Source organism: Neodiprion virginianus, chromosome 2 (genome assembly GCF_021901495.1).
Source record: "Neodiprion virginianus isolate iyNeoVirg1 chromosome 2, iyNeoVirg1.1, whole genome shotgun sequence".
NCBI lineage: Eukaryota > Metazoa > Arthropoda > Insecta > Hymenoptera > Diprionidae > Neodiprion > Neodiprion virginianus.
Window position 1 is genome coordinate 3,439,841 of NC_060878.1, and position 13,956 is coordinate 3,453,796.

General features: G+C 37.7%; 3 protein-coding genes across 3 annotated transcripts in view; 2 read left to right on the plus strand and 1 right to left on the minus strand.

Annotated features, from left to right (window-relative positions):
• The window catches only part of LOC124298947 (axin), a 71,237-nt gene extending 57,534 nt beyond the window's left edge, over nt 1-13,703 (minus strand). Inside the window, exon 1 of the mRNA XM_046751662.1 lies at nt 13,590-13,703. The gene's annotated coding sequence lies outside the window, so the exon portion shown is untranslated. The remainder of the gene's footprint in view (nt 1-13,589) is intronic.
• Nucleotides 1,964-5,401, plus strand: LOC124298957 (uncharacterized). Its single transcript, XM_046751695.1, has 8 exons — nt 1,964-1,984; nt 3,121-3,189; nt 3,354-3,464; nt 3,584-3,631; nt 3,790-3,864; nt 4,213-4,356; nt 4,585-4,802; nt 4,938-5,401. The coding sequence occupies exons 2-8, from the start codon at nt 3,144-3,146 to the stop codon at nt 5,088-5,090; spliced, it is 795 nt and encodes a 264-aa protein (XP_046607651.1). The 5' UTR covers nt 1,964-1,984; nt 3,121-3,143; the 3' UTR covers nt 5,091-5,401.
• LOC124299178 (uncharacterized) lies at nt 8,319-11,902 on the plus strand. The gene is made up of 11 exons (XM_046752179.1): nt 8,319-8,350; nt 8,445-8,592; nt 8,669-8,799; nt 8,862-8,870; nt 8,965-9,098; nt 9,795-9,827; nt 10,589-10,627; nt 10,717-10,791; nt 11,036-11,125; nt 11,461-11,526; nt 11,605-11,902. The coding sequence occupies exons 1-11, from the start codon at nt 8,319-8,321 to the stop codon at nt 11,823-11,825; spliced, it is 978 nt and encodes a 325-aa protein (XP_046608135.1). The 3' UTR covers nt 11,826-11,902.
• Nucleotides 13,704-13,956: the final 253 nt, after the last annotated feature.

The window sequence follows — 13,956 nt, forward strand, 5'->3', positions numbered from 1 at the left end:
TGACGCACTTCGGAACCCCGTTTGTATAATTGTACACTATATTTGAATAGCGAGGAACTGGAGAGTCGGATGAGCCTGCAGTCTGTTGATAATGATTCGGGTAAATGTATCGCGTATTAACGGTCGTGTAAGGCTGCGTTGAAGCATAACAGAGGTTGAAAATAACGATTCCACCCTCTCAATACCGATCGCGGAATAACCTTCAGATCTGAGTCTTGTTTGCAGTTTAACAATAGCAAGAGAGAGCGGATATCATAGCCGAGGATCCGCAGTGCAGTGGGAGTAATTATAATTATTTTGATGATTCGCGGGAAATCTGCGTGAGGGCTGGGGGGAGGGAGAAATCGCGGCTTTACAGGGAGATATGGAAAGAGAAAGAGAGAGAGAAGGAGGAAGAGTGGAGAAGAACAGAGGCTGGAGGAGGAGCACCTTGTACCTCGACTTGTAGCAAATATCCATTTCTTTGATCCTCAGATCTCTTTGATCTCTCGACACCCCCTCACACAAGTAACTCATCCTCTGCAACCTCCTCCTCCTCCTCCTACTCCTCGGAAACCGGCGATGCCCGTCGTTCGCCCGACGCGGAACCCTCTAACAAAACAATTTTAAAGCCTCCTCAAAGTATACCACAAAGCATTGTGTATCTGCGTCAAATAAAATATAAAGTCTATTGCCTTTTGCCATTCTTCGACGCTGCGGTGAGCTCTCGCCTATACCTGTATATATAATGTCTGCGTAAACCTTCCCTGGAGACGTGCTGGAGGGAAATCTGAGGAACCAGTCGAGGTCTTTCCGCGACGAGAATCTCCCGATATCGGCATGTAAAAAGAACGACGAAAAACAATCGATTATTTTTTCCGATTAATCGAGTAAAATCGATTATTTTTCAAAGCCGATTAATAGCCAGAATCGATTGAATTTTCCTCACGATCGATTTTCGCTTTTATATACACCGTTTGCAAAAAAATACGAAATAATCGATTAATCGATTGAGGTTAACTGATTTAATCGACTCGTGTTCGATTATTTTTTTCGAATCGATTATTTTCACCTCAGAGTGGCCATCGCTAGCTAATGCTCGATATAACGGACACGATTAGTTCTCTGCATTTTTGAAAATCAAGCGCGGTTTAAAACGCGGGGGATCTGGAAGAGGCTCAACCCTTGAATCCCGAGGGACTGAAACATTCCGCGTTATCAATGCCGGTTGAGAGCTGCTACAAAAATAAAACCCACTAAAGCTAGTTTTCAACGGGCTTAAGCGTGTTTCGAACGCGTAGTTTTCAAATGAGTTTAAGAAAACGGAGAAAAATTCATCGGAGAATCGATTTTCGTTGCAAAAGGTTTTCTTTATAAAGGAAATTTACGCGGGCTTGAGCACGGCATTGAAACAGCAATATATTTCCGCGAGTCAGTTTTTTATAATAAAACGAGACGAAGAAAAGAAAATCGCAGCAAATTCAAAGCCGACTATTCGGTCTGTCGAATGAAAATTTTAGTTTGAATAAACGACGCCAGTAACAGCCTCGCGCCTCGATGCGCCTTTCGCACAATGTTTATAATATTCGCAAAAATTTCTATTGATTTCGGAGGGAGCGTGACGTAATTTCCAAAATTCAAAATCAATCAAATTATATTAAAATAAGGTTATTCGGAAAAAAAAGGGAACTACATCGACTAAAGGAAAAAGGAAAAAGTTTCAAAATTGTCGTTGGAAAACCATACACAAATTCAAAAATGAATTACACCGATGAGAGTTTGCGAGGCGGTGGGGGATGTTGTAAAAATAAGAATAAAACAATTACTATCAATTCCACCGATCATGGTAAGCAGAAATATTCTCACTCGCTAGAGAAGTAAAAGAAAAAAAAAAATGTCACAAGTGTAGCAGGTTATGTAAAAATTATTCGATGTGAATAAATTTTTGCCCGGTTCTCTTCTACAGCGGATCAAGACAATTTCGAGCACGAAAGAATCGATCTCGGTAAGCAGCTTGCACAAGTTTCGTGCAAATTTCAGCGAAAATTTTCTCATTATTATTGCAAAAAAAAAACAAAAAAAAAAAAAACAAAAAAGTAAAAGATTGATCGGGTGGTGAGAAAAATGTATAAAAATTTTCAATATCAAAAGAAGGATCGAGGAGGGTGTATTAAATATTCTTATACGATACACGCGCGGCGTGTTTGAGCACCGATCAGCATTCGTTTGATGTGAGCTTATAACCCTGAAGGTTTACAATCAGATCTGCGCGGGATACTTTGGCGCTAACAAAGGCGCCCCTGTTCCAAAAGTGGGAAACCAATGGGGCTGGTTATGCTTGACTAATTTAGTGAAATGCCACCCACGTACACTCGACACGTGTCCCCCTGGACCCGCGGCATTGAAGCGTGTATGTCAGATCGACGGGTTGGATCAATCGACCTTATACGGATAACAACGCAAAGGGAGCGAAGAAAGCGCTAAATCGAGTATGAAAAGAACCGCGTGAAAGTCTGCGTTCGATGCTTATTGGGTTTTGAAATCGTAATACGGTTGTGGATTCGTTGCGTCACGAGTTGACTCTTTCGGTCACAATAGTCGGATGCTCAACGTCCCGCCTCAAAAATTTCCACGTCTTAGCTTTATCGCAGTTTATTTACAACTTCAAATGACCTTTGTTACTTCGTACGGCTGTTAAAGTATGGACGTAACAAGTTTCGGCTGGAATCATCGAATTTTTATGGTTTTTTCGATTTAACATCCGCCATATTGGATCAGCCATCTTGGATTTACGAACCGACGGCAGATTCGTAATCAGCGAATTCAAAAACACCCGGGTAAAAAGATTCGGCCAGAATCGTAAGATTTTTATAGTTTGTTCGATTTTACATCCGCCATATTGGATTCGCCATCTTGGACTTAGAAATGGTCAAACTCAGACTTCAGATTCGTGATCGACGAATCGAAAAGCACCCCAGTGAAACAAAATTCAGGCCAAAATATTGAGTGGAAAAATGTGTGACTGAAAAGGTTAAAGATAATTATTGAAGTCTAGAAAAATTTAACAATATAAGCCTTATTCTGATATCTGCTACAAAACCAATATTTTTTACCTGATTCTAATGTACATTATTTCGTCAGGCCGGGAAAACCATTTTGGGGAAATGGAGGACTTCGAAGATAACAATGAGGAGGATCAGGCATGCTGGAGTAAGAATGGATTTCAATTAATTGTATCGGCTTCGGAAGATTGTCAGAATTACTCAAAATCTGTTATCGAAATTTTGTTTTACAATTTGAAAATGTATAAAACGAAGTTTGGAATATCTGGACGCGATTTTGCAAGTATACGTGATTCCTTTCTTATTTTCAAGATGTCACGCAGGACGATTCCTACACCGTATTGACCGGAAAATACGAATCAATGAATCCCGATTGCCTAGAAGACGAGGACGACGAGCAGAATGATTTTTTAGAAAAATATCGTACGAATTCGTTCACTTTTTGAATTTCAACCTCTCCATTTATCACTCTGACTACGATTACTCTTCTCTCTTTGTACAAAGCATTTGTTTATTCATTTCCTTGGTTCTTTTTTTTACAGTGCTGTCGATGAGTCCGATAATCGAGAAGAACACCGGGGTTCGAGGTGGTTAGTGATATTTTTTCTACTCGCATTACACCTATTTACACTATACACATGCGTGTATACGTTGTGTGTGCATACATATGTATCGGAAGTTGTACGGAGTAAGGATTCTATTTCGAGGTGTATATTTTTGCTTTAATGGTCATCTATTCCACGATTAGAAAAGGGAAAGAAGGGAACGTTGAGAACGATGCCAAGAAGACTGCATGACGTCAGCGTCAAGTGCAGCGATTCGAGTGAGTAATCGGAAGAGGATCATTCCTAGCCCCCCAATGCCTGCGCGTTTTAACATCAACGTATAAACAGAACTCTCGCTTGGTGGCGAGTGACTCAATTTTTCTTTTTTCTTCTTTTCTTTTCTCTCCCTCCCCCGCCCTTCTCAATGAACAAGAATACAATACTCTTCTGAAACTAATACCAAAAAGCTTGTTAAATACAACGCGGAGAAATTTTTCTTTCAGGAATAATCGAATTCTCTTCTAATTATGAACACAAAATAAGTGAACAAGTAAATAAGTAAACGATACTGCAAACAATCATAGGTCAAAATCAGATCAACGAGTAACAGAAATTCCTTTTTCCAGCCGAAGAGATAGTCGGAACACCGTCGGAGGTTGCCTTGAGATTGAGCGATGCGATCCAGCGTTATTTACCGCGGAGAAAGTCAAAAATCGAGAAAGAAGTGAGCAAGGAAGCAGCTGTTTGTCTGGACGAGGAATTCGGAAAAGGTACCGAGTTTTATGGCCTGTTTAAATACGGAAATATTTAACTCTGGCGGGCGTAGTTTTTGTCGCCATCTGTCGAGCATATTTAGAAGCTAGTTTGATTATCATGCGACGTTATCGATAAGGCTGGTAACTGCCTGACCGGTTCCGGATATAATATCTTACCCAGAAGGCGCAATAAGGATTAATTTGGATGTAGAGAATTCATTTTTTTTTCCCATAACGATCCAGACGAAGAATCAGCTGTAAATAATTGTCCCGATGAGGAACCGCCTTGCCCTCCCGAACCTCCTGGCTGTCCGGGAACCTACGATCGAATTCGTAAAATGAATGTTCCATGCGCCGCTGCGCCTACCATACGCGAGATCGCTCTTGGCAGAAAAGTGCGACGTCCACGGGGTGTCGTACCGACCGAGGAGAGCTTCGAACAGAGTTACAGTGCTCAGCCGGTAAGGTGTTCGATAATTTTCTTTCTTAGTACCAAAGCAAAAAGCTGCGAAAATATTTAGCTGGTTCGAATCGATTGAATTGTGAGGATAAATTCGATCTATGCAAAGTCAGTCAACTGGTTTTTCGAATTTCAGATTGACAAAGTTAAACCAAGTAGTGATAAGGATGGTTGTTGCTGTGCCAAGAAGAAGAAACGGGAAGGGCACAAATCACCACCGCCTCCTCCAAAATCTTGCTGCACTACACGGCCGACAAGATCTAACAAAAATGTAACATTTACACTATGATGTTGAAATACTACAAAGAGTTTCAATCGGGGAAAATTGAGTCAACTATTATTTACTCCGTTAACAGAACTTTGCTCTCTTATCTAGAGAAATATTATTGGATAAATGTGATAAATTTTAAAGATCAACTTCGGTGTAACATATCGTTGCTCTGTTAGCTGGAAAATACATTATGAATATATCATAACCACCGTTGATCCTATTTTGTTTTGTGTTGAATAAATTCTGACAAAAGTTTCAGTCAACTTGACATAATATGTAACCATCAATATTGAATCCAACATCATATTTTCGACAAAATTGCAATAAGAATTTAGCCAAAAATAATTTTAGAAAAATATAAAAAATAAAAAAAAAAATAAAAATACAATGTCAGAGCGTTCTTTCTGTGGTAATAGGCCAGGATTGAAACTTCCTCCCAGTCCAGACATTGAACCCCCCCACAGTTATGTTACCAATATGCCGTAAGTCTACGTTTTACGAAAATAATATATCTCGAGAAGTTTGTTTTCTGATAATTCATTGTTCATCTCAAAATCGTATCTAAACTGTAATGGTCCTGAAATAAATGAGAAGAAAGGAATTTTTTTTTTTTTTTATACTGCAGTCTCCGTGGCCAAGTGTTTGGCCTTTCTTCACCGAGCAAATATCCACCGTTTATTCGTAAAAAGTTGACTAACAGAGAGTTAAGAGATGGTATTGACAAACACGAATTGTGGTTGTACGTTCCTCCATGGCAGGTACCCAGAGTTAGTAACCTATCTTTTGGAATTAAGTGTGAATCGTTCATTCGACGTGCTGTGCCGATGAAGAAAATCATCTGTATGGCAAAGAAAAACAAAACTCTCGACGGGTACATAGGTAAAGACTGTCGGTGGTAACTGGGCAAGAATACTCAAAATACTAAGAGCCCACCATTACGATATTCAGTACATTTTAGTCAACGGTTTTTCCTCAACAATTGTTAATATTTGTGTAACGCTGTTCGTCATATTTTAGGAAAACTGAAATTGGCGTTCCCACATTTTGGTAAACCCAAGTTGAAAAGACCATGCGAAGAAACGGGCGTACAACCAGAACATCCAGACGTCGATAGAGTAAAGAAACAAATTGTACGATACAACAGGCGAAACGGTATCAAATGTAATAAAACGTCACCGGTAAGAATCAGAGAATCTAGTTTCACACAGAGGAATTAAAGCAAAGAGATTCCTTTGGTTCTACCTTTTCCGTCTATTTTCAGCAAGGAAAAATTTAATCCTGCGGAGAAACTGGACTTAATACAGTTTCGAAGATGATGAAGTGTTTCAGCATTCTTTCTAAAAATTATTGCCAAGATCGTTAAATAATGTTTCGCAACAAGGAGGACCACTCCAGTTGCAAGAATTGCAACAGTGTAATCGGATCAGCTTATCCTGCGTGTTCGGTGTTCGAGGATAAGTGAGTGATTCAAACAAAAGTCGAAGCATTCAATGTTCACGGTAGCCTTCTAATAAATGCTTGGTAAACTTTTAATGTCAGACCATTTGGCCGTGAGATGTGCAATGGACGAGGAATCTGCGACACATACCCAATGCCAAAGTACAAGATCGAGAAGCCATGTCGTAGTGAGATTAAGAAATCTGTGGCTACCACGACAACGGATGTTTCATCACAACGATTCTCTGCCATTGGGGGACAGACTTCAGTCACTATATTTGAGCGGCGTGATTATTTGAGGGAAAACGATATCGAACAAGAATTTCTTAAGGATCCTACGACTTACGTTCCTCCGTTTGGATTCAGAACATTGGTTGCTAGCACATCGCAAGATCCTGAAAATGGACCTCAAGATCTTTGCGGAGAGAGAGTGCGAAAAGTGAAAGAGAAGCCAGTTAATCATTGCGACGAAGATTCATCGAGCACTAAGAAATTGCCAGGTATTTTTACCGGCTTTATGTGTTCCGAACAAAGATCAGCGGGATCGTTAGAATCATTTGATCTGAGGAAAATGGCGTAATTGTTTTTTTCAATGTAGAATCGAGCTCGTCTTCGCAAATGGAGAACGACTGCTTCATTGCGGACTCAAAGTCCCTGTATAAAGTGCCACTGAAACAAGATCGTCGAACGCATCGTTGTAAGCTTTTAGGCCCTCTTACGGAACCGCCGAATCCTGGAAAGCAAATGAAACTTGGAGTTTATTGTCCCGGAAGAAGCCGCGTTGAGAAGGATTTTTATAAAGATTTTTAAGCCAGCTAATAAATCAAATCCAAAATATGTTGAGGCTTTTTGAAAAACAAATGTGCAATTTTATATGAACTTAGAAATGAAAATTCCTGACTATACGAATGACGAAAGAATCGTAACTGTAAGCATGCAATTAATTCTGAGCAAGATCAGATCAGAGTATAATGTTTGTGAAAAAAATGTAATTGGAGCATTTCATGTCAACGCAACCAATGATTTTTCCTCGCCCATTTTTGATTTGCTTTAGGATTTTTCATACGATTCTCTGGTCAGTAAAAATCACTTCTTAATTTTTTTACATTTTTTCCTACAACCGTTAATTTTTTATGATTACTCAAACCCATCTAAAAATTGGCATTTTTGTTTTTTAAATTCTTATTTTTCATCTCGATCATTTTTTCCAGCACTTTAAACATTTTGAACAAACCATACACCGTTTTTCAACTTTCAGAAAATTCTCGAAATATTACCAAAAATTCTGCGTCCTTGCAGCAAAAGATTCAGAATTGAATACAGAATTTTTGTTAACTATTTGAGAATTTTTGGAACGTTGGTGTTTGGTTTGTTCGAAATGTTTAAAGGGCTGGAAAAAAATAGAAGAAAAAATCGCCCCATCATGGGACGGGTGTCAGAATGATCCGGATGAAAAATAAGATTTTTGAAAAATGCGTATTTTAGATGCGTTTGAATAATCATAAAAAATTAACAATTGTAGGAAAAGTTTTGAACGAATTAAGAAATACTTTTTCGTGACCAGAGAACCGAATGGAAAATCGTGGACCAATTAATTAAAAATGGTGCGGGAAAGTCATTGGTCGAGTTGACATGGAATGCTTCAACTGATTTTCGACTGTCATAATCCGTCAATCGGCAGTTAACCAGTCATCAAAATCTCTTAAATTTCGGTCTCAAACACAAAATTCCCTCACGATGAAATAGAAAATTCAAAATTAAGACAAATTCAAAGAAACGTTTCATCGTCATGGAGTAACGCTTAATGCAATGTTTAAACCGTTACCAAACGTGATAAAAACGTGAGCGATTTGTTTAAAAAATGTATTTCACCTAACTTTACAAAGCGTGCAGTGACAGCTGGACGCGATGAGCTATTTCCATTACTTATTCCAGACCAGAATGTGGGAATGTACAAGATTCCAATTACGTTATCGATTGGGAAGAGATAGCAAGATGGGCTTTGGAACACGGAGATCTAGAAGATACAGGGGATCAATGCGATCCCGGAGAAAACAGCGCGAGAACCATTGATTGGTGCCTTGTAAGTGATGGAAAGCAATATGGGCTCAATTTTTTAAGCTCGCTTCAGTTTTGAATGAACAATTTTCAACACCTAGGTCGCCGAATCATTTATGCGCGATGAAGCAGCCGACAATGTGTCTGACATCTGCGACAGTGATGCGATTAACGAATCGGTGCAGGCTCACGATCAGCATATTTCTTTCTTAGATACACAGCAAGAACAAAGGTACATTGAGATAGACATAGAACTATATTTTTCAATTGCGGTAAAAAATGAAAATAATCAAGGACTGAGAGGTAACCGGAACAAAAAGTTTCTCTCAGTGTATACGACGAATTGTGTCGAATTTCATGGGAAACGAATCAGAGAATTTAAACGAACTGTTAACAGCGAAAACTTTGGACGTCAAGCAGATCGAGGATCTTCAGCGGGACAAAGCAGAGGAAGACTTATTCGCACCCCTGAACAACGTCGTCCAAGACCGCAAGCAGTAGGGAACTCTAGTTATATAGGCAATTCTGTCCGTAAGTTCGAAGTTTTATTGAACATTAAGGATTTACTGGCTATACATTCTTGAGCAAAAGTGAATCTCGCCGACGATATTTGAATACTTTGCGATAAGATAAGAGTCGGAAAAATAATCAACCACAATCAAATTGATACGAAGATTAAATTTTAATAATAACAATGCCGAAAATGTTATCAATGAATTGTTTAAACAAAACATTGTTTAACAAGTTTTTAGCGAAAGTTTATTTTTTTCACGTGAAATAAATCGTTGATTTTTCTGAATACGCATGAATTTTTGGAGAATTTTCACATTATTATGAAACTTAAAATTTTCAAAAACTGAGGAAAAATCGTGAATTTTGGATACGTTTTCACAGGGAAAAAGTTTTCGGGGAATTTGACGTACAGTTTCGTAAGTATAGCCCTTGCAAATTTTCTAAAAAGTAAATCTCAAAATCATATGAAAATTCTGTAAAAATTCATGGGAATTCGTTTCACATGACAAAGAAAAACGTTCCCTAAAAATTTGACAAACAATTTATCGATAACTTTTGGGCATTTTTACCGAATCTTATCTTATCATAAAGTATTCAATATTGTGGACGAGATTAATTTTTGGTTGAGAATGTACAGCCGGTACATCCTTAAGAGTTCCTAGTTTCATTTGTAGACTACATCTGACACAACTTGATCCGTCCTTTACATTCCAGTCAATCGCTCTATACGTGAATCCGACTTCAATGGTGAGTAATGAACTGTGAATTGTTTAACCCTTTAACCTATTAACCTTTTCTTTTTGTAGCTTTTTATTTATCGAACTACTTTTCTGCAAACAACTGCCAAGTTTTTTCGTTCCGCATGGTCCCTGAAATATTTCGAACCCTAAAAAAAAAATATCAAATTTATTTATTTGTTTATTGTAAAAATGGTCGAAATTTCTACTTTTCGATGAAAGAAAAGCATTTTCAATTAATCTACCACGACAATCCGATTGCCAATTTTTACACAAGCTTAATACACGCGAAAAAATTTTACAGAATTTTTTCAACATTTTTCTTGTTGTTTTTATTTGTGCGCCATATTGGGTCGGCCATTTTGAATTTTCGAAATTCGAGTTTAGATTCGTAATGAGTCACCCCAAAACTACGAAACATGAAGTTTTATCAAAATCAACTAACCTTTCGAATTTACGTCCTCCATATTGGATCCGCCATTTTGAATTTTCGAAATTCGAGTTGAATTTCGTAGTGAGTAACCCGAAAAACCACGAAACATAAATTTTCATCATAATCAACTAACCTTTTGAATTTACGTCCGCCATATTGGATCCGTTATTTTGAATATTCGAATTTCGAGTTTAGACTCGTGATCAGCGCCCCCAAAAGTCCACGTAGGTATACTAAATTTCAAGTGAATCGCATGTAAGGAAAAATGCGTGAAATAGCTAAAGCTGCAACTTTTCGGCAAAGAAACAAACAATCAAATTTATTATTCTTCTCCACAGATACGTCGGGTGCCGATTGGACTCCGTTAAGTTCAATAAGTAAGTATATTCTTATTGGTTAGTTTAAAAAAAAAAAAAAGTAAGATTTGTTACCGGTGGAATTAGAGCAACTATTTATCAATTCCCAGAGGATTTTTCCTGCATGGAGGCTGACTACATGCACGATTCTACACAGGATTACGAATCAGACATAATGTCGTATCGTGAGTAATTATGCAGCTCTGCGGTATTCTCTTTACTAATTTTTACCAAGTAAATTAAAATTAACTTTATCGTAATCGGAATTTTTCAAGCCAAGGAATAAAATGCCCTGACTCTGCAACGAGATTCTCGGTTTCGAGTGTCAGGCCTAATACTTTAGGCTAGAATAAGAATCCAGCAAACGTGTTTAACACCCGACTCCGATTACGTAAGATCGTATAGAATTACATAATTGCTTTGTTTCAGTCGAAAACAGAGCTGAGAGAAACCGACCAAACAGCATGGCGGAAGGTTATCATCTTCCGGGTAGCACCTACGGAAGAGCAGAAAATAGCGGTAAGCCATCAAGCTACCCTGGTGAAAATGATTGCTACAATTTTCTACGAAATTTTTCCGGAAAATCGGGTCATTTCGTACGACATTGTGCAAAAAATTGTTGTCGTACTTGTAAAAGCTTGTAGATTTTCATGAAACTATCTGTTGTTTCAAAAAAAAATCTACAAGCTGTTACGATTTTTGACGAAAATTAATAATTCTTTACGAAAAATTATGCATGTTTACAATTTTTATAAGATATAATACGAAGTGTTGAAATTTCTGTAAAAATTCGTAGTAGTAGAAATTTTTTTTTGCTTCGAGAACTAATGAAAAATGTTTTTCCGATTCAATAGATGATTACAAAATGTATACAAGTACACCGAAAAGGAATCAAAGAACAACCAGAGCAGAAGCCTTTGGTAATTAATGTTTTACTCGGAATTCGAATGTTGTTTGAAACGGATGAAGCATGAAAATGATGAAAATAAATTGTTTAGAAATGCCTGACGGGTCTAAAATGTTCAACGTAACGTTCGAAGAGTGCTTGAAATTCGGACGAAGATTGAGACACACCAGTGATGTCAGGGACAACGAGGGGTGTCAAATTATGCAATTGGATCGTAAAATTGATGAAAAGCCGAACGGAACAAGGCACAGAATCGACATTGCTAGGAGATGGCTTGATATGGACGACGACAACGGAAACGGGTTTTATTGAAAATTGTAAAACGTTGATAGAAAAAAAAAAACAATTCAATTATCAACAGTAGAACGTCTCTGTGACAAGGAACGTTTCACGATGATAATAAATCGCATGAATTTGTCCATTTACGTATATCCTTCTTTATTCATTATATCACCAATTACATCCGTATGTTGTGTATAAAAAACTAATGAGTTTCTATCACGATGTAATTACTGATTTGGTTACTTGATTGGAGGATTAGGACGAAATCGAAAATACAAATGTATATAGAAACCGAGTAGCAATGGTAAAAAAAAACAAAAATGATCTGAAAACAGATGTCGTGTTAACAGCTTGGTATCGATGAAACAAATTTCTGTCTCCAAATTCTAAACTAACCAAATTCCAAATTGATGTAAATATTTTCCAGTCTTGAGATTATTAACCCAGGTTGAATAAACAAAAAGAAAAAAAAAAAAAAAAAAAAAAATCACCAAGATATTAAAACCAAGAATGAAGAGATCCGGATGTGGAAGTCAGGGAAAAAAGCACGGTAAATTAAAGGGACGGAATTGCATCGCAATTGATTATGGAACTTTGAAGATGATCGTATCAGAAAGTGGCGAATGTGATGTGTCAGAAATTGACTATTAAAATTTCAATGATATACCGTAATTCAGTTAAATGGAATTGCATTGTAGCTGGTGGTTCGTTCTGCATTGGTTATAACCTTGCATTTCTCTTTTCGAACTCTAAACCCGCGTTTAGAAGCATCGAAACCATGAACAATGATTTCCGTTACAGCCGCCACGATCGGCCCCCAAAAAAGGGAAGATATTTTTTTATCTAACTTTTTCGGTGCAGTTTAATCCCAGGAGTTTTTCCTTCACTCTTCAATTTACAGCCAAAATGTCCGCCTGCGACGTAAACGAGGACGAATTGGAAGTGGACATGGAGGACTATCGTAAGTCAAGCCTTGTTTTATAATTGTTAGTGTAACTTTGCGGTACGTTTCGCTAAGTAAATCACTCGAAGAGTAAATTTGAACAAATACCGTTCTTCAGTGATGAATATGACGTCTCTATCAACCGTTTCCAAAGGAAAGAGTTTTGGAATACCTCACGACACTACCCTGGATACATCGAAAATAACATCACGACCACTTATGGAAACGGTGGAAAAAGGTGATGTAATAAATTTCGTGCCCATGTGTTATAGTTGCTAACTAATCGGATCCGAGTTACTGGCTTGTTGACAAAGTCCAGTAATTCTACAGGTGCAAGACTGACGAGTGAAGTTCGTGCAGAGTAATATAAGTATTCGGTTTAGATAATAAACGTTGATGTAATTTCCAGAGATATCACCAGACGTTAAGCAATACAACACAAAAATAACGGAGGAAGATCCCTGCAGCGGAAAAAGGGCTGTGATGCATATGTCGCATGTTTTGAATAAGAAAACTGGAACGATTATCACTGTTCGAAGAACCGATTACACGGGTGGATGTCCTGTGAAAGACAAAAATTTGGGCTTTGCTGAAAGTACAAGACTTTCATCAAAACGTTAGAAGAAAATATGCACGGAGAATGAAAAATGAATAACGATAAAAATCGAAATTATGGGCATATAAATTTGGCATAATTTACTTGCCTAAATATTGTTAAACATCATAGGTCGCGTGATGAGAAAAATAAATAAATAAATAAATAAAAATAGCATAAATCTGAAACAATCACGGTATTTATGCTTTCGAATCGTCAAATTCGATACCTTAAAAAAATAATAAGACTCGTTTACCTTATTTTATAGACGTATCCTCGCCTCATTTGAAACACCTTATTTCGATTCCAAGCTTGGCAATTAAGTCTTCGAGCCACGTTCGTTTTATTCGAGTCTCGAGGGCTGCGTAATAATTTTTTTTCTGAAAGATATAAAGAGAGAAATGTTAGGAAGGAAAAAGTAAAATTAGTTCAAAAATGGTGCATGGTAATCACGTCTCGCTTTACTGTAACGTCCGAGACTTTGACAAGTTTTTGTACTGAGCACGAGATGATCAAAAGATTAAAATGAAAGGTAATCGAAATTTCGGGTACTCGAAGTCGGGTTCGGGTCGGGTTTTTTGGCAAACCGGAAATCTTCGGGTAATCTAAAAACATCGGGTAAT